The 19,821-nt window shown below is 37.8% G+C and overlaps 1 protein-coding gene across 5 annotated transcripts; it reads left to right on the top strand.

Moving 5' to 3' along the window:
- The first annotated feature begins 339 nt into the window (after positions 1-339).
- Positions 340-19,804, top strand: auts2b (activator of transcription and developmental regulator AUTS2 b). 5 transcript variants are annotated; one of them, XM_087284078.1, is made up of 14 exons: positions 340-764; positions 1,177-1,217; positions 12,247-12,533; positions 12,626-12,840; positions 12,935-12,979; positions 14,962-15,057; positions 15,658-15,729; positions 15,873-15,899; positions 16,014-16,085; positions 16,170-16,305; positions 17,353-17,436; positions 17,521-17,604; positions 17,690-17,900; positions 18,546-19,804. In XM_087284078.1, the coding sequence occupies exons 3-14, from the start codon at positions 12,437-12,439 to the stop codon at positions 19,651-19,653; spliced, it is 2,247 nt and encodes a 748-aa protein (XP_087140204.1). In that variant the 5' UTR covers positions 340-764; positions 1,177-1,217; positions 12,247-12,436; the 3' UTR covers positions 19,654-19,804. The 5 variants fall into 5 exon arrangements, with proteins under 5 accessions (XP_087140204.1, XP_087140206.1, XP_087140205.1 ...); XM_087284080.1 differs by having other exon boundaries at positions 12,935-13,011; XM_087284079.1 differs by lacking the exons at positions 340-764; positions 1,177-1,217 and adding an exon at positions 7,539-7,768.
- Positions 19,805-19,821: the final 17 nt, after the last annotated feature.

Here is a 19,821-nt window from a genome sequence, read left to right as displayed (position 1 = left end):
TTGCATTAAATCATATCATCCTTTTCTCACCCTACGAAAGCACATACCAGCACCGTGGCATTAATTGGAGCTGACGATTTCGCCCAATGAGAGCAAAGTCTCATTTGGGTGTGAGGTGGAAGCATCTCATCGGCATTCTGGATGTGTCGCCTGTCCCCTCTGGTTATTCTGGGCCTGTAATTAAGAGGATGGCCATAATCACTGGACTGTCTGTACGTACGTGTCGAGCAGAGAGGAGGAGAGTGCTGTAATTGTTCTGCTCTCCGGGCCGAGGTGGGAGGCGGTGGGAGTGTCTGCTGAGGGAGGGAGGGATCACAGGAATGTGCTGTTCACTACTGAAGGAGCATTCTTGAGCCGGACGCGCTCTGGAAAGGATCTCTGCATGATCACAGACCTGCTTCGGGTGGATTTGCACTTAATCTGTTGGTGGTGAAGGAGCACAAAGCCTCAGGTTTTACACTGTTTGGAGGATTTTACTGGATATAGATTAAGGATTGGTTAAGGATGGACATGTTCAACATAATACAAGCCTTGATTTAAAAAAAAAACAAAAAACAAATACTTTGTCAGAGCTCCTAGATTTTGGAGGGAGCTCTGTTTTTTGGTTTGTTCAACTTTTTTGACACTCTTAATTCTGATACTGGAATGACCTTTCTGAAAATGATTGGATAGTTGAAAAGACTGTTGTCTTGTGATATTTTGGATTACATTGAAACAGCAGAGTTTATTATCATTCTTGACTCATCTGTTCATTGACATTTTGGGTAAGTTCTTCTGATAATCTCTCGACTAATTTACAATTTGGTTGCTTTTACATTGGTGGTTCTTGTTATGCACGTGAAATTGACAGTTCAATCTAAAAATTCTTGAGGGGGTGGTTATGAAAATGCAAAACTTGCTTGAGATATATATATATATATATATATATATATATATATATATATATATATATATATATATATATATATATATATATATATATATATATATAATTTTTTTTTGCTTGTGCACAATATTAATGTGCCTATGTTATATTTGTGTTTGTTTCCTGTCATGAAAAGCACTAAGAGTGAAGCCACTTGTCATGCTTTCCACTGGTAAAACAGTGTCCTCTGGTGGTTAAAATGCATTTGTTGGCTAATGGATCATATTTACTGAAATGTATTCATATTGCAGGTCACTCTGACAAACAGAGACATTCCTTCCTCCAAATGAAGGTATGTAAATCTCTTCAAATTCCTGTATTACTGCTCCCATTTTAGAGCTTGCACATTACTAAAACATAATTACAGGCTATGTTTACCTGCCTGTCTAGATTGTAAATCACTAGCAAGCATTAAAACTTGATTAGATTGATTGATAGGCTGAAATATCTAGTGGTAGTGTCATTACATCATTTCTCATCCCAAGGAGACAGGAAACCTTATATTTACTTACAATTGTGTTTGATTTTTATGCATTAGCATTAAATGAAGTTCTTCTAGGTGAATTTAATTAATAGTTATATGCTGTACACAAAGCATCTGTCTCAACCATGTCACGGAAATATCAGGATTAAAGCTTGCTATATATTACCATTGTATTGCATGGGACATTTGACAGATCATGACATTTCTGTCATGCAATAGGGGTGACTATTGGAACAAAAGCATAAAAACATGTTATATGTGCGCTGGACAGATGGCATGGTAAGAAATCCCCTGGATTGAGTACAAGGATGTAAAACACAATACCTTTAGAGCCAATTAGGCTGTTGATAAGTTTAGGAGGTGAGTGCTTTCAGGCCAAGTACGTGCTGGTAATCGTCCACTTAATTGGATAGAGGCTCAGTCACTCATTAGCCAACCCGGCCAAAAACACTTTAGCCTTGCTGATTTATTCAACAACACTGTGTTCTTGCATTTATTTTTTTACTGGCACCCTTACACGTTTAAGTGACGAAGCATTTGTGAAAACCCGGTCGTTTCTCCTTGCATCACTCATCACCATTTACTCCTGTTGGCTTCTTCAATCAAATCAGAGACACTTAAGAACTTAACCAGATTACTTTCATAGAGTCACCAGCATTAGTTAATGGAATTTACGTCTTTCGGTTAAAGCGGGTGCTTTGGAGGCTGCTGTCTAGCACATTCATCAGCAGGGGCTGAAATCTGGAGTCTCGCAGGACCACTTGGTTACGGCCTTTGGTCAGTCTGTTATGCATCTACTGGAGCCAACGTGCATCATGTGTTTTCTAGCACTGTTTTTGAAATCATAGGATTTGTGTGGTGATTGGTTTTGTAAGGTAACAGAAAGCACATAGTGCTTTGTTTTGGGAAGCCTATTAAACCTTAAGCCATCTTAATGCAATTGAGTTAAAGGACGCTTGTCTCAATCATAGGGGGATTAGACAGATTTCAGAGTCTGTTGTATTGCTCAGCGCTCTGCCATAGGCTTCGTGGAATTTAGTTTTTAATTAGACAGCCATTCCTTGAATGACAAGCATCACTTTTCTGGTCAGTTTTCTTTGAAAGGCTATATTTTTAGATGTGACAGTGTGGTCCTGATGAAACTTATGGGAAGACTGAATCTGGTTATGATTTTTTTTTTCAGTTAAATCTTGATTGCTTAGAGTTTGGTGTAATGTAAGATGGATTAAATTATACAAATAATACATTTTGTGATGATATAGCATGGCAGTATTTTTATTTTCAGGTTTTATTCGAGTTTTAGTCATGAATATTTATTCATTATGTTGTACAAATCATAAAATGAATAACATTTCTGATCTTTAAGTCATCATCCAATTGTTGAGACTGAGTTCTACTGCCAGTTCTGCCATATTTAAAGTTATTTATAACTGTAATTTATATAAATAGACAGAATTGACTTCAGTAGAGTCAAGGACAAAACAACATATCTTGGTTCTTATTTTTTAAAGCTTTAGTTGGTAGTTTACCACAGTATATACATTTACATATAAATAATTATTAAACCCCCTTTGAAATTCGTTTTCTTTTTTAAATATTTCCCAATTATGTTCCCAAGTTATCTATGTAACAGAGCAATTTTCACAGTATGTCTGATAATATTGTTTTAGTCTGGAGAAAATCTCATTTGTTTTATTTCAGCTAGAATAAAAGCAGTTTTAAATTTTTTCAAAGACATTTTAAGGTCAAAATTATTTGCCCCTTTAAGCTATATTTTTTTCGATAGTCTACAGAACAAACCATTGTTATACAATAACTTGCCTAATTACCCTAACCTGCCTAGTTAAACTAATTAACCTAGTTAAGCCTTTAAATGTCACTTTAAGTTGTATAGAAGTGTCTCAAAAAATATCTAGTCAAATATTATTTACGATCATCATGGCAAAGATCAAATAAATCAGTAACTAGAGATGAATTATTAAAACTATTATGTTTAGAAATGTGTTGGAAAAATCTCAAGAAATTGGAGAGGGGCTAAAAAAATAAACAGAGGGGCTAATAATTTAGGGGCTTTAATAATTCGGATTGCAACTGTATCTAGCTTGTTGGAGTACTGTTCAAATACTTATAATACCAGATTAGCAGATATAATCTTACTTAAGATGCCATTTTTTTACAGTTAAGTAGAGCTGCATTTTCCAAGTATGCTTCATATGTCTGGAATAATGAGCTTTAAGATATACTACATATAAAATCCGTACCATCTATGACTATATTTAAATTTTTTTAAAGACTGTCAATTTAGAACAATGCACATTTTAACAATTGATTACGGTTTAAACTATTTTTGTGTGTCTATGTGTTGTGACATAGGGTTGGGCCGATAAACGATATTATATCGAATTACGATAAAATTGATGTCAATAACAATAAAAGACTTTTGTAGACCATTTTGATCTAAGAGCCGACCAAACAGCAGAAAAGTGCAACAAGGGGAATCTATAAGTGTGTTCATATTAGAAATGCACTGAATTTTTGGCTACCAAAAATGTATCGGCTGAAAATGTTATGCCGTATAATGGGCTTTCTAGCTTTTGTGGCTTCAATCATTGTTGGGGTACACTTTTAAATCAGGAAGCATTAGCAACTTATAGTAAAATATATATCGCTATCATTCAACATGGAAAATGATTATCAAGTTTGCATTTTTGCCATATCACCCAACACTATTGTGGTTTCTTGAGCAGGACTCCCTGGTAGAAGAGATATTGTATTGTGTATGGGACATTTCTGGTAAAATAATTTAATTAAGTAAATGAAAATATTTATGAAAGAAGTTTGGGATCAGCAGTTATTTGAGAGAAAATAATTAGTCATGGAAGCATTAAATTGATCAAAAGTGGCATCAAAGATAGTTATAATGTTATAGAGGATTTTTTTATATAAATGAATGCAGAAAATTCAAAAAAGTTTTTTTAAGAAAAATATTAAGCAGTACAACTGTTTCAGCACTAATAATAAAAAGAAATGTTTCTTTATAAATCAGCGTATTTTAACGATTTCTGAAGGACGACACTATAAACTTTTGCCTTAAACGAATAAACATTTAAAATACATTAAGCACTAAATAACTCTTTTGAATAGTAAAAATAATTATTATTAAAATATTAATTTGTATTAATATAACTAGGTCGTATATTTAAAAATTGTATAATAACATAGATTTTAATATACCTTTTCCCTGATGGAATATAAGCAGTGGGCTATGTTTGACTCCTGTTGTTATGGTAGTGTGTTGTTAATGCTAATATGAGCCGGCTCGCTAAGGAGCTGTGTAATCTGTTCGCCCAACACTCGGCTGTCAAAAGTTGACAGCTTCCCTCAACACTCGCAGCCGTAATGTGTTTCTGCCAGGAATAACTGAACCACTATTCACAGAGCTGTCTTTCCTTCAGCCCACGGTTTTGGCCAAAGTGTGTAAACTGGCCTGGATGGAGGCTTTCTTGCATTCCCGTGATGCTTATTAAAGCTGTGTTAAGATTAAACATGCTATACAGGGCCCAGAATGCATTTCACAGGCATGATCAGCATAGCCACCTTCAAAGTAGGAGCGAAACTATTCAAGGCCACAGTCTAATCTGTTCATCCCCCGCCAGTTGCAGACATAGGTATACATGTTAGTCTGTGAGATAGGCAGTCAGAACAGTGTTGGCATTGTTCATGGGGTAACCTGACCCGGGACGGGCCCAAGCGTCAGGGGACAGCGTATAGCCGAGATCGGCGCTGTTGAGAGATCAGCGAGACAGCTGACTGTTTGGAGCTTTCAGCACAACTCAAATAAACACTTTGACTATCCAACTTTAGCCCACAACTCTCCCACATGTTACAACTTTGACCGAGCACAGCGATAAGAAGCACAACGAGCTCTTTTAGTGATTTTTAAGAGTCTGTTATGTAGCCATTTGATTCCTCCATACTGCTGATTGTTTTACTGGGGCTACGGTTTCTCGGAAGCAGGAGGTAAAACACATCCCACAGGCATCAGGAGACATTGTGTGCATGACCGGCCCACATCCCCATCACTAATCCCCGTCTGAACGAAACCTGAGCGCTGAATAATGAAACAGCTCTGCGCTGAGCACCGCCGCCTATTGTAAAGACTGTGGGAGAACGTTGTCGTTTTGCTCGCAGCAATTTATACGTCCTGCGCTTGTGTCCTGAACTAGCCTTTCACATCATCCTTTGTGAAGGGATTATCTTATGATAACAAAAGATGATTTGTTCAAATACAGCTTGAGTCTTTGTCGCATGCTGTACTTGGTGGAACAAATAAGATTTGGGATGAAGAATTGCTGTTTGAGCTGTTGGGATTTTAAGATTTTAAACTTAAGACAAATGTTTCTGAAAAGACAGCATGCATTCAAAATGTTGGGGTTAGTAATGGTGTCTCTGTAAAAAAAAAATACAAAAATTGGGCAGCACATTGGTTTAAGTATCAATTTTCACTATTAACTAGTGGCTCGTTACCTATTGGCTGTTTATTAGCTTTTTTTTAAGGTAAAGTTTCTGCAGGATCTTAATATACATCTCTAATTCTACCTAATATCTAAACCCACAACCATATTACCAAGCAGCAGGAGCAATTAGCAGCTTATTAAGGCAAAACTTATTGTTAATGGTTTATTTCTTACTATTACTGGAGTAAATACAAATGAAATAGTATGTTGTAGTGTTATAATATTTCAGAATGTTTTTGTTTTATAGTATTTTTGCAATCTTGGTAAATCTAAGTAACCCTTATTTATTCAATATATTTTGTCCCCTTAGAATTATAAGGTTCTTATTTGACTTTTTTGTCAAAATTAAGGTATTAACATATTCTTATTAAATGACAACTTATTTACATTATGAGATGTTTTTTAGAAGTAGGTGACAATTGACCTAATTGCTAAAAGTAATATCTGTGACCCTGCATCACAAAACCAAAAACCTTAAGTTGTATATTTTTGGCTATTGACCTTATTCTTCAAGTATAAGCGCTTACAGCCATTGGAATCTTTTTGGCTCGAGACTTCCAGTCTCATTCACCTCTATTGATTTTTAGACATTAAAAACTGCTTGTTATGCTGCTCAATGTTGCAGAGTGATATTTTCTTATTATATCATTCTATTTTTTATGTGTAATCGTGAACACACTTGTTTGTAGAACAAGTAGTTTGACTGCTTATTAGTTCTGCTGTTTATTATTTCCAGTCATTTCTCCCATTGGCAAATGAATTAAAAGTAAATTGGCACATAAATTGGAACAAAAATCAACAAAAAGCAACAAAAACAAGCGCACTTCTGCATTGCAGAACAAGGACAATAACAATACGCTGTATGGGTTAAAACTATAGCTTTTTTATGCCACAAATCATTGAGATATTAAGTAAAGATCTCGTTCTGTTAGTACTGTGCATTGCTAATAAATTCATTTGGACAACTTTTACAGCATTTTCCCCAGTATTTTAATTTATTGGAACTCTCGGATTCAAATAATTTCTTCTATCTCAGCCAAATATTGTCCAATCCTATCAAAATTTAAAACAATGGAAATCTTATTTTATGCATTTAGATAATACATAAATCTCTGAATCTCAGTGTACAAAGATGTACTTAATTATGAAATATTTAATTTAGCTAGGACCATTTTCAACGAGAAATGTTTAAACAAACAGAAACCGGCCTGAAATCTATTTTTTAACATATAAATGCAGCTTATGTAAAAATGTCAAAAGCAACACTTAATCCTCCATTTGCTCTCATTTGTCCCATAGAAAATGTCCTATAGAAAGCCTAGAAAGCATTTGCTTTAGAAACTCTAAGCTGGCATTATGGTGAACTGCTGCCAAACAGTGTTTATTTCTTCACCTCCTTGGTTAAATCGGTGTGTAGAATCCCACTTTCATAGCCAAGATCTGGACGTAATACTGTTTTGATCCATATAAATCACAGTAAGTGTGCAAATCCTGTGCATACCACCCAGTTGGCTTACTGCTTTGATGTATTAACTGGAGAGAGAGGAAGAGAGAGAAAGTGAGTGAGAAAGAGACAGCACCACCATAAAGGAAGTGTTCGCTTAGTCTGTGTGATACCCAACACCACAGACTGCGATCCTGCAGACAGACTGGCAAGTTGAGAATACAGAGAGATACTGTTCCCCTGTGTCTTATTCAAGAGCTGTTGAACGCCTGCTGAACGCAGCACCAGAGACACTCCAAACCTGCCAGATTTCAGCCTCCACCAACTGCAACGCCACAATTCTAGTGGATTCATGCACCATTTTGGGGTTTTGGACATAAGAGTGCAGAAAAGTAGAGGTAGGAGCCTTTAGCTGTTTTTTTTATCTGTTAAATAAACAGTTGGTGAACTGTTAGGTGGTGAAATGTGTTTATGAGTTTCATTCTTTCTCTCAAAAGAACATATTTTGAAGAAAGCAGGAAGCTGGTTATCATCCACTTTTATAGTATTTTTTCCCAATATGGATACCAATGTTTACACATAAAGGTTGAGTTCATGGCTATCCCTAAACATTCGAGTATTTGTTTTTGTGGGCATTTTCACGTGCACAGGAGAAATCTAACCACATAGCGTTCTTCATGGCAGAGATCAAACAAGTGTCAGCCGAACAGATGCACCTAAGCTGAGAGGGCTTCATTCACAGCGAGCTAAAAACCATGTGGGAACCTGTCAGCACACAAGAACAACTGTTTCTCGGTTTGAGGCTTTTGCCAACTGTGCCCTAGCAATAACGCACGTGGCCCTCGATGCCACCAGATGATTTATGAGACGTCTCCCGCCATCTGCGAGAGCAACCGCAGAGGGACGGCCACGGTAAACACGCTCATGATTGGAAGATTATGAAGAGTTTTTAGGAGGGCTTACCTGTGCTCTGCCTCCTCTACTTTTGTATGCACACAAAGCTTCCATCCAACTGCTCCTTCACGAGATTAAGAGCTTTCCCCTGGCACCCTGTCAAGGACAAAATTTAAAGAACACGAGTGTTTAACCTCCAGCTAATCTTGTCTTTGTGAGAATGAAGGGATTAGACCATTGGTTTCTGCATGCCTGGAAGGGTTAGGCCAGTAATGGGCTTGATGAATGACAAAAATGGCTTGGGGAAAGGAGCTGCCAACTGACACAGGAAGACAAATTCGCTGGTGGCCTGACAGCTCCAAAAAGAGGCTTAGCTTAATTCCTGACCTGCATCAAAATAGAGCATTACCGTACCATGACACTAATTGAAAACAAGCAGTTTAAGCGAAACTGGTCTAATAAGCACAAGCTAAACATTTTCATTTATTTTTACAGTTCATTATTGCTTTGTTTGATGGAAGGGTACATCAGCACATGCTGTTCTTTGATTAAACTGGATGTAAATTAGATTTAAACACCAGCGCCAATATGATCCAAAGGTCTATTAAGGACTCTCTGTGCTTATTATTTAGATTTACTTGATTAGTGTGTAGCCGGTCCAGCTATTGAGCTGTGCCATGTGGCCTGTACCACTCATTACGGACTAGATGAGGACTGTCTGTTCCCCCCTCTAGAGACTTGTGTTCTCCGCCAGCATTTTTCCTGTTGGTCTTATGAAGGATAGACATGCTGGTCTGCCACTTTACAATCTTAAAATTAAGGGTTTCCTATTGAAGAAACTTTATGATCTGTGGACCCTTTTAACTGCACAAAAGGGGGTTTTAGTGGACAAACGGCCCTTAAATTTAGCAAAAAATGTTTAAAAATTCAGAACTGAATCCTAAAAGGTTCTTTAGAGGCTCAAAAATGAATGTTGTAAACTCCTCCAAGGTATTGATGTTACATGAAGATCCTTTAACATCCTAAGCATTCAGCAAAATTGTCCTTATGGTGTAAAAATGTTCTGTAAATGTTTTTCGCACTAAGAAATAAGTTATTCTTTATAATGGTTCACTGAAAAGACCTTCAAGGGACCTAAATAGTTTTTTTTATGGGGCATGTTAAATGTTCTGGAATATTTTTGTATTGCATCCCAGCAGAGTGGTATTGACAATACATACAAGCTCCATTCATACTACTCACAATCATACTGTATAAAATGTACTTTTCTAATGGTCATGTAGTCAATTCAAATGCAGTACATACTGAGTAGTAGACGATAAAGACAAAGAAATATTTCAATTATTTTGGAACAGTAAACATGTCAGGCTTAATAATTTAAATGAATCATTGACTTCTGCTGTCTTCATAAGTTTCAAAAACAAAGATTTCTTTGCAAATTAAAACAACATCTTTAGTTATATTTTATGCCAGAGATACTACTTGCCTAAAACATACATTTACCAAACCTTGAAAGTTATCATCTCCTGCCTAAATGTGACTGCACCTTTTGTGTCTATTGGATATGGTTGGCACTTGCATTTAATGGCTTTTGACATTTGTTGGATAATGAAGTTTGAAATGTCTGAGAAACTATGTAGTGTAATCTGGGGCCTCATGTATCAACGCTGAGTACGCCAGGTTTCACGCTCAGAATCGCTCACGTTTGGATTTACTGACGGTTAAATGAACGTGAGAATGTGCGCAGCTCCACGCCAACTTCATGGCTGGCGCAGCACATTTTTTGTGCGTGTCTGTTTTATTTCCATGTCTTCCGTGTTTTTGAGCCGTGCAATAGCAGCTGTAAGAGATGAGTTCATCTAGCAGGTATATAAGGTTTCCATGCCATGCAGTTGACCAGCCAAACATTAAAGCGCAATTTGCAGCGATTGCCGGTTTTCCCAATGTAATCGGAGCTATCTACTGCACGCACATTGCTATAAAGACACTATCTAAAGATGAATTTGCATGCGTGAATAAGAAACATTTCCATTTAATAAATGTGCAAATAAAATATGATGCACAAACTTATTAATGATTCCTACTTGTCTTCCTCGTGATAAATAGTTGGCAAAATCTGATATGTAGCGGGGGGAAAAATAGAAAAATGACTTCAGCAGATGCTGGATTCGAAACGAGTTCATGCTCGAACGTGTCAAAACATGTTGACATGCGTTTTACAAGCTGCGCCACCCAGGCTGTTATTAAGAGCACTACAACATTTTGCACTTATACATCGATTTCTTTTTTTAATCCACTCAGATGTTCAGATTTAACTGTGTTAACTGCATCAGCTAAACTCTCCCCACTCTCTTTTCTTCTTTTGTTGTTAATTCCGGAGAACAAACTTGCAAATAACACAGTTTTTCTCCAATCTACCTCCGAAAGCAGCACCTCCAATTCACATTCTGTTCAAAGTTTCTCTTCTTGCTTGCTTTTACCTTTGATTTATCGTTTGGTTTTGCCAAAGTACATTCATTAGCATATTCATATGGGGGAGGAGGCAGAGAGGGGTTTTGCGCTCAGTTTCACGTTCATTCGGATGTACAAAGAATATGCGTGGGATTTGGCGTACGCAGTGTTTCATAAATCTGAATTTTTTACTGCGTACGCACAAAGCTGTAAATGTAAAAGTAAATGTTTTAGTATGATTTCAAAAAAGTCTTCGTACATGAGGCCCCTGGTGATTGTCCGTTTACACTACCCTCAAAAACCCTCTTAGAATAAAGTGGATTTTGCACTGATGCATTTTACTTGTATATTAATTAGGTTCTAAAATGGTGTTCAATAGGTTTCCTTAAGTTCTAAAAATGTTCTCAGTGTAAAGAACATTTTAAAGGTCTATATACAGCCATTTTGCTCTATGTGATGAAAAGGTTCCAGGTTCATCATTGAGCCATTAATGTCACAAAAAAAAAACGTACGTTATTTAAATAAGAAAAATTCTTGTAAGTATTGTTGACTAAAGGGTACTTTGGGGAATCAAAAACAGTTATTCTGTGGCATCATCACTTATTATCAAAAGGCAATTTTGTAATCTTTAGAAGTGTATAAATGATTGCAGTCTTAAAGAATCTTTAAACAGCTTTATTTTCAGATGTCAAACGGTTCACATTTAGTGGGTTTCTCCACACACATTTACTGTTCTCAACGTTTGAATGACCCCTGCCGCTGTGTCACCCTATTCAATACAAACAGCTCATCACAAGGGATTTGGAGCTCAGCTCAGGCGAATAAGTTGCTCCTTGTGTTTCCCTCCTCTGTGGACCCCCGGTGTTCACGAAAGGAGGTCTAACCCTTGGAGAAGCTAACAATCCATTATGGGGCTCTCAAAAGACCTTTCACTATAGATACAGCAGCACTGGAGAAAAGGCCCAAATTGACAGCTCGACACAAAAGAGATTTACTGCTTTGCTTTATGTGCATGAGTGCTGTTCAAAAGGAGGTAATTGCAGGTTGTATAGATGGGCGAATCCTTAAGGGATTTCAGCCCTTCATCACATTTGCATTCACTCTTAGCACCCCCCCAGGGGGACTAGTAAATGTCACGGTGAAACCGACGTCACCAGCAATATGGCAGCTTGTGAATGGGCTAATGCTGTAAAAATAGAGATATCCTGCTCTCTTTATTTTTTTACAAGCTCTGCTTCCCTTATTTGACACTGTAATCTTGGCGTTGACATAATCACTGCAGGATAGTGTGACACACGATAACTGAAAAAGGACATTTACCATGAAATAAGTATAGGACAGGAGTTCATTTCAGAAAATGGGTGTAAATGTCAGGTAGTAGAGGCTAAAATTGCACAGTAATTGGTAAACCCTTTCAAGACCAGCCTCAGACATTACCTTTGACTGAGTTTTGCAAAAAATCTATGCAACTTTGATTTCCTGATGTACTCAAAACCTAACCCTCTCATGTGTTTTTTTGTTTGACCTGCAGGTCTTGCTGATGTTGCTAATACCACAAATGCGAGAACAGAAAACTGAAGGCAGAATGCCACAAGGAGGACATATTTAGAACCCAAAACAACAAAAGAAGAAGTCACTTATACAAACAATTGCACCTTTGGAGTGCATCTGCTTGAAAACAAAAGAGCACTATTATCACCTCATTTTCCAAACACCTCAACATGTTTTCCCCAACGACAGCCCTGCCTCCTCCTCCTCCTCTCCTAACAGGAAGTGCTCTTCCGGTGCCTAGTACACCATCAGCCGGCCCATACACAGGTAGAGCAACACCAAACACATCACACCACCAAAATATACCTGAAATCCCACGTGTATATCCACTAAACTTGTTCTGATTTTGTGGCCTTTAGATCATGATTTGCTACGGCAGGAGCTAAACTCTCGTTTCCTGGCCTCTCAGACCGCGGATCGAGGAGGTGCTCTGGCTCCTCCAGCTTACCTGCGCACAGAGTTTCACCAGCACCAGCACACGCACCAACACACACATCAGCACACCTTCACTCCCTTCCCCCATTCCATTATGCCCAGTCCAGCAGCACCACTGGTGCGTACCCCTGCCAGACAAGTGAGAACAAAATTAATACCTTGAACTGAAATTCAGCCATATGCATTGTATAATTTTCATAACTGAGTGTAAATATCTGTCTTTTTTTTTGCAGTTTGAAAAATATCCTGCTAAAGTGGACAGCTTTCAGAGACACAGTGTAAGTTACAGCAGGTGGACACATAACGGCCGGTGATTACACTTTTAATGCTTCATTCTAGACGTTTACAAAAATGGCTAGAATTGGAGGCTGAGATTAGCTACTGGTTAGTCTCCAATTTATAGTTTTCAATCCTAGACTAGTGAAACCTGGGTAGTGAAGCGTCCAAAAAATACTGCAGTCCAGACCTTAAAAGTTACTATTTGTTTAAAAGCACAAATATTTCATCATATATTTCCATAGTATCTGTATAAAGTATTCTTGAGGTCCACACTGTAAAAAAATCTTGCTGCCTTACATTTTGTAGATGAATCAACTGAACTTTTTAGTCATCTTCACTCAAACTGAATAAAATATTAAGTTAAACTTTGTAGAAATAGTTGAATCCTGATTCACATATTAAAAGTTCAAGCAACAAAATGCTATCTTGACTTTTACAGTGCATGTACATCACTAAAATCACAGTTTAATGGGTAAAAATATTAAAATATATAATATATAGATATTATATATCGATATTAAAAGATAAAATCCAGTAAAAACCATTTTGATGATGCATTCTACACATAAAAGCAGATGATTCAACAATATAAATGTTGTCTTAATGAGTTTAGCCATACTGATTCCTTTAAAATGGGTTATCTATGAGAAATGTTTAACATGCAATTGAGCTTTTTCCATATTCTATTATAGAATATGGAAAATGGGTATCTGAAGGGTCATAAAAATTCTCAAAATGTTTTAAACCTCAAAAGCTAAATTTTAGGCCTTAAAAAGTCAAAAATCTACTGAAATATTGTATTAAAGGCCTTAAATCGTTTCAACAGGTCTTAATTTTGCTTTGTTTATATATAGCTATCCAATCTGGCCATTAACACAATATACAATCATCAACAATCCCAATTACTTTCCTTACATAACATTTATTTAAAAGTGCTCTATTTATTTAATGCTGAGAATACTGAAACTATATATTTATTAAATTATTATTATTGTACACAGTGATTCAAAAAGAATACCACAACTGTCGGGTTGATGTCACTCGAGTGTCTGGAAGGGTTATATTAAACATCTACGAACTTGTTTTCTACTGAAAAAAAAATTGAAGTACTCTTCACATTAATTAATTACCCAAGGTTCCATCATGTTTCTTTGATTACATACAGATTTTCAAAGTTGTGTTATTCTTTTTGAATCACCCTGTTTTATTAAATTATAATAATTTTTTGATAGGGCAAGTGAATATACTTGGATATTCAGAAAAAAAATCCTTAAAATTTAGCTTTGTATAAGTCTGAAATTCATTCATGATGGTCTTAAAAAGTCTTAAATTTAACTTGTTGAAACCTGAAGAAACCCTGGTGTGGAGTCTCTCTGTCCTCAATGATACTGAAAACATTATCATTTACATTAGTTTGTTAATGGTTAATAAATGATTGCTGTGATGGAAGGAAAGCCTTGTTTTGTTTTCATTAGGAGGCGATGTCAAATGAAAACTACATACAGCCTATTATTTATAATTTTTGCTTTTAAATTGATTACATTTTGAAAGCTTTTGTGGTAACAAGTACAGTTTCTTTAGGTAACAAGAACTGACAGCAGCATTTACTCATCTAAATTAATGTTAATTTTAGCATTAACCTTTTCTTTTTAACCAGACGTTGCATCTGTTACCATTAATGCTCTGTGAGCTAACTTTAATAACCAATGAATCATTATATTATCTAATATTAAAAAAGATTAATCGATGTCATAAAAATATATTCCTCAGTGCTAGTTCATGTTAGTTAATGCATTCATGTTAACAATTTTTTTCTTCGTACCACACAAGTGAAATGGCCACAGTAAGTGCTTTACTTTTACAGGGACCACTTTGATTTCACTCTAACGGCCAAAAACAGAAATGCCTTTATGTCCTGAATCAGCGTGAGCAGACTTTTGTTTCTTGACATTAATGACATTTTTCTGCTGTTTCCCTCCAGTTGGTCCCATCCTATCCGTCAGTAATGACTGGAATACCTCCTATGGTTCCACCTGCTGGACCATTCAGCTCTCTCCAGGGAGCTTTTCAGCCCAAGGTTTGCCTGCCACTCCATCTCTTAGCTTTCTGTTTTGTTAGAAACGCTGCATTCTTAAAAGGCCCTGACAACGCTAAAGAAGTCTGTGAATAACTTGATATTTCTTGGGTTGAGATGACCTCCCACAAAGAAAGAAAAGAAAAGAAAAAAACAAGTCCTGTGGTTTTCTATGGTTTTTCAGATGGGATTCTGTAGACTGTTTATGTTTGGCCCCACAATTTGCAAAGCCAGTTTTTAAAAGCCAGAAATAATAATACATGTAATAATTTACATAGACACTGGATTCTAGGCTTGTCACAATTGTGCACTGAGAAAGAATAGAGCAACTAATGCAGGGGTGTCCAAACTCAGTCCTAAAGGACCGATGTCCTGCTGAGTTAAGCTCCAACTTGCTTTAATACACCTGCCAGGAAGTTTCTAGTATATCTGAGCAGAACTAAGAACTTGATTAGCTTGTTCAGGGGGGCAGGGGAGCAGGGTTGATTTGGGTGGGAGCTAAACTCTCCAGGAGAAGTTTGGACACCCCTGAACTAAAGGATTATTGTTAATAATTCCATTTAATAGGGACACCATATTTTAAAAAAGCCTTTGTATTTGCAGGCTTCCAACCCACTAGATGTGGTGTCAAGACCAGGATCAGTGCCACACCAACACTTGCAGAAAGATTCAAGGGTAAGTTTCCATTTAGCATCCTTTGTTGCAAGTCTCTCTAATTAGATAAGGTTGGTCATGTTGAGGCATCTTATTACATATTTGTGCTATTATTTTCTGTCTATTGTTGAAGAAGTGCTAATGTGCTATATTATTATTTCTAGCTCCTTGACCCCATGTGTAAACCAAAGGTAATGATTGCATGCCATTATCAAACCCATTTTTAAGAGCTCCTATTCTATTATCTATAAATCAGGAATGCTTTAGCCTTCATTCATTGTTTGTCTATGTTCTATTCTCATCAGAAACCTGGGAAGTGGTGTGCAATGCATGTTCACATTGCATGGCAGGTTTACCATCATCAACAAAAAATTAAGGTACCGAATAAAAGTCCATTTACAAGATATCTAGTTTTGTTCAAAATTTCGGTCAAAAACCATTTTTCCATTCCTATGTTACAGAAACAGATGCAGATTGAGCCACATAAGTTAGAGTTTGGTTTTAAGCCTGAGTTTCTGAATCAGTCATCTGGCTCCAACTTCGTGGGACTGCAGCCACGTGATTTACCCCGTCCATCCACCATCCTTTCTAATGCAGGTAGGAATTACAGCTTGGAGCATAACCCCATTAACCAATGTAATTTTGCCAAGTAGGATGTTCCTGGATCACCATCGTGTTGGTCCTGGAGCTATATTCCTATCAACCAATTAGATTATAGGGTTACGTTTGGGGCTAGGCTTACCACTAGGGTCATTCTTCCCACTTATTGTAAGGGTAGTTCATGGCAAAGGTTAGAGCAGGGGTGTCCAATCTTCTTGCTAGATGGCAACTGTCCTACAGAATTCAGATCCAACGCTAATTAAATACACCTGGACCAGCTAATCAAAGTCTTCAGGATTACTTAAAGGATTACTCCTAGCTATTTTGGGCCATGTTAGACCTATATTACATGGGACATTTGCACTCCGAGAACAGAATTGGACACCTTGGGTGAGGTCAGGGGTTTAAGTAAGAGATTTTATTGTCATTGTAGTAATACAACTGAATTTGTTTGGTAGCTCTCAGGGATCAGGAATGTAAGAAAAAGCTAATCATATATTACAATAATTATTAGGCACAATTTCCATTTTTTTGATCCCAATGACAGTCATACTGGCACCTAAAATGTAACATATGGCACTTTTTGGCACTGAAATGAGACACTAAAATTTGTGTTTTGGTTGAGTTCAAGTACATACTGGTTATATAGTTATATATAACCATATATTCCAACCCTAGCATACTGGTTATGTAAAAGGGGGTCACCAGTCCCTCTTATACCTTCTTCTTTAAACATTGACTTGGCTTCATCTAAACTAGCATGGCACTAAAGACAGAAAAAAGTATGTTTGGAGGATGGCATGCTCCTACAAAACAAAGTCAATGAGAGGAGTTGTAAAAAGTGGGGCATGAGCAAAATCTTAAAAAAAAAACCTTGTGGTCACAAATCATTAAAACCATGTGAAATGAGCAGAACTAAGCTAAAATGAATAAATGAATGAATGAATGAAGAGTGTTCAGTAATTAATGAAAACATAAATGTTATAAAGACTATATTGCAGTATCAGGACTGTCCTCATCCAGTATCAACATTTCTCTTGTCAGGTCCCACACACCCTTCAGTTTCACCCTACGGATCCTTACAGCATACTCCAAGCAATCTCCAGTCTGGTCTTGTCCCCCATCATGGTAAGGATAATTACTGGGCGACTGAATACACACTAAATGAACAGTCCTGCCAAAATCTATATGCACATATATCCTTTTGTGTAGAATCTCTTAATAAAGCAGTCACATTTGGAGGCCTAACTACACTGAGTTCATCTGCCTTTGGAGGACTAGGAAACCCTTCACTAAGTAAGGACAAACTTTTATCCTGACTTCTGTGATAAGTGAAAACCTATTTCCCTGACTGTTAATAATTACTCTTGGGCATTCACAGCACCAAATGCAGCAAATGGGACTAAAGATGGTAAAATGGCTGCAACTTCAAATGGGACACTAGAGCCCTGGAACAGACTTCACCAAACGCCCTCATCCTTCCCTACACCCCCTCTGTGTCCAAGACCTTCTGACCCCGAAAGAGCTCCCTCTGTACCAGACAGAGTAGCTAATAAGAGAGACTCTGTGGACAACAAACAGGACCAGGAAAGGTACATATGATATAATATCTATTTTGCTATCTCCAAGAGCAAGTAGTAATCTTCGGCATGTTATACGGTCGCATTACCATTCACATATCAGTTGCCTTGCATAAACTACAAAAATCTGAGTCCATAGTAGCTTCAATACTTTTGATAAAACCTGTTTTTGCAGAACTGCCATCATTAAACAAACAGGTGGCCATACTTGTCCCTGGAGGGGTCACTGTTCTACAGAGTTTAGCTCCAACTTAAAAATAAACACATCTGACTCGGCTAATCAAGGTCTCCAGACTTTTAAATAAACACTAATTGGAGATAAACTCTTCAGGAAAGTGGCCCTCTATGAGAAGGACTGAACACTCCCGGTTAGAGTGAAAAGTGTATTGTTTCCAGTCTTGTCCCTGGACGGTTACTATTCTATACAGTTTAGCTTTAACTCAAATAAAATACATGCATACCAGGTAATTAAGGTCTTTAAGACTAAAAGAAACCTCAAGGCAGGTCAGTTTAGGGCTGATTGGAGCTAAACTAAAGACAATGGCACTCTGTGAGCATGATTGGACATACCTGGTTCTAGCTAACACAAGAGTTCTTAAAGGTTGACCACTTGATAAACATTCTCAGATTGTTAATCTTTTATTTTAAAACTTGCAGGGGCCTGAAAGACAAATCAAATGTAAGGCAATTATCCCCTGTCAGAAACATTACACTGGAAAACAAACAATCAACAGAGTCCTTAAAAGCTTCCACTCCGGATGAGCATAAGGAAGAAGAGCGGGCAAGAGAGAAACCCCCTGCCCAAGAGCTCCTGCACCAGAACCGAGAAATCGAGGAGCAGAAACACAAAGAGATTCACAGTGACAAAAAAGAAAAGGATGTCAAGACCGAGCAACAGCAGCCTGCAGAGGACAAGCCAGCAGCAAAGGAGAGCTCATCGCCCAAGCAGAGAGAGGATCTGAAGAGGCCAAATACTGATATTCAACCCTGGGAGCCAGCTGAGAAAAAGATAAGAGTGGAGTTTGAACCCCATGCCAAGACTAGCAAGGTGAGGGTCAAGGAGGAAAGGAGAGATGACCAGGACCATGATGTTACATCACACCTGAAAGTTTTAGAAAAAACATGGCAGGGTCCCAGAACCCCTGCTACAAACTGTTCATCTCTTTCAACACTTCCTTTGCCAATAGGAATCCCAGCTGGCCACCCTGGTCTGGATAGGTCCAGGCTGGTCTCACCTTTTCTGGGAGTGGGTCCATTACCTGTAGCTGAAAGGCTGCCTTACTCACCTCAGCACTGGGAGTCTATGCGGAATGTTTACCGGGGTCTAGACCTTCCACGTAGAGACTTGTTGGGCAAGGACCTCTTAATGAGGGCCGACCCCCTCCAACGTGCCATAATTGGGCACCCTGCTTACCCACGGGAGCCATTTCTTCAGTCTATGGCTCTGGAGCAAAGGAATCACCTGGAGGAGCGGCAGCGACTGGCCTTCCTTAGGGAGGAGAGCGAGAGAAGCCGCATATTGGCTATGCACCACAGTGCACTGGATCCACACTTAGCACATCCAGGACTCTTAGCAGCAGCTTATCCCGGTGCAGGGCTCCCACATTACAGCCCTCTCAGTAGAACTCTACCTGCTGCCTTTGTACATGCCCAACCACATCCACTTTTTCCAATGCTACCAGCAAGGTCAGGGTCTCCGAGACGAACCAACCCTCTTTTGGACAGACCTTTTTCACACCCACACAGAGACACTGAGGCTCGGTAAGCTGGACCGTATTGGGAACTGAAGGACTCATGTATATCAAGCACTTCATGTGAAACTAAGTGTAGTCATGAAATGTACAGTGGTGGAAAGTCATAAAAAGTTTTTTGTTTTGTTTTTGCCAAAAAATATTAAATGGCTTTTCTGAGAAAAATGGCTTTATTCTCCTTA

The sequence above is a fragment of the Danio rerio genome, chromosome 15 (assembly GCF_052040795.2).
Source record: "Danio rerio strain M-AB ecotype USA chromosome 15, GRCz13ab, whole genome shotgun sequence".
NCBI classification, from domain to species: domain Eukaryota; kingdom Metazoa; phylum Chordata; class Actinopteri; order Cypriniformes; family Danionidae; genus Danio; species Danio rerio.
The sequence above is the reverse complement of the archived record's forward strand: the minus strand, read 5'-3'. Positions and strand labels throughout refer to the sequence as shown.

Bases quoted from the DNA above. Each gene is read 5' to 3' on its own strand.
- auts2b (XM_087284078.1), top strand. From the start codon at position 12,437: ATGTTTTCCCCAACGACAGCCCTGCCTCCTCCTCCTCCTCTCCTAACA. The intron at 12,534-12,625 runs GTAGAGCAACAC...TGTGGCCTTTAG, and splicing joins ATCAGCCGGCCCATACACAG to ATCATGATTTGCTACGGCAG. The intron at 15,730-15,872 runs GTAAGTTTCCAT...TATTATTTCTAG, and splicing joins ACTTGCAGAAAGATTCAAGG to CTCCTTGACCCCATGTGTAA.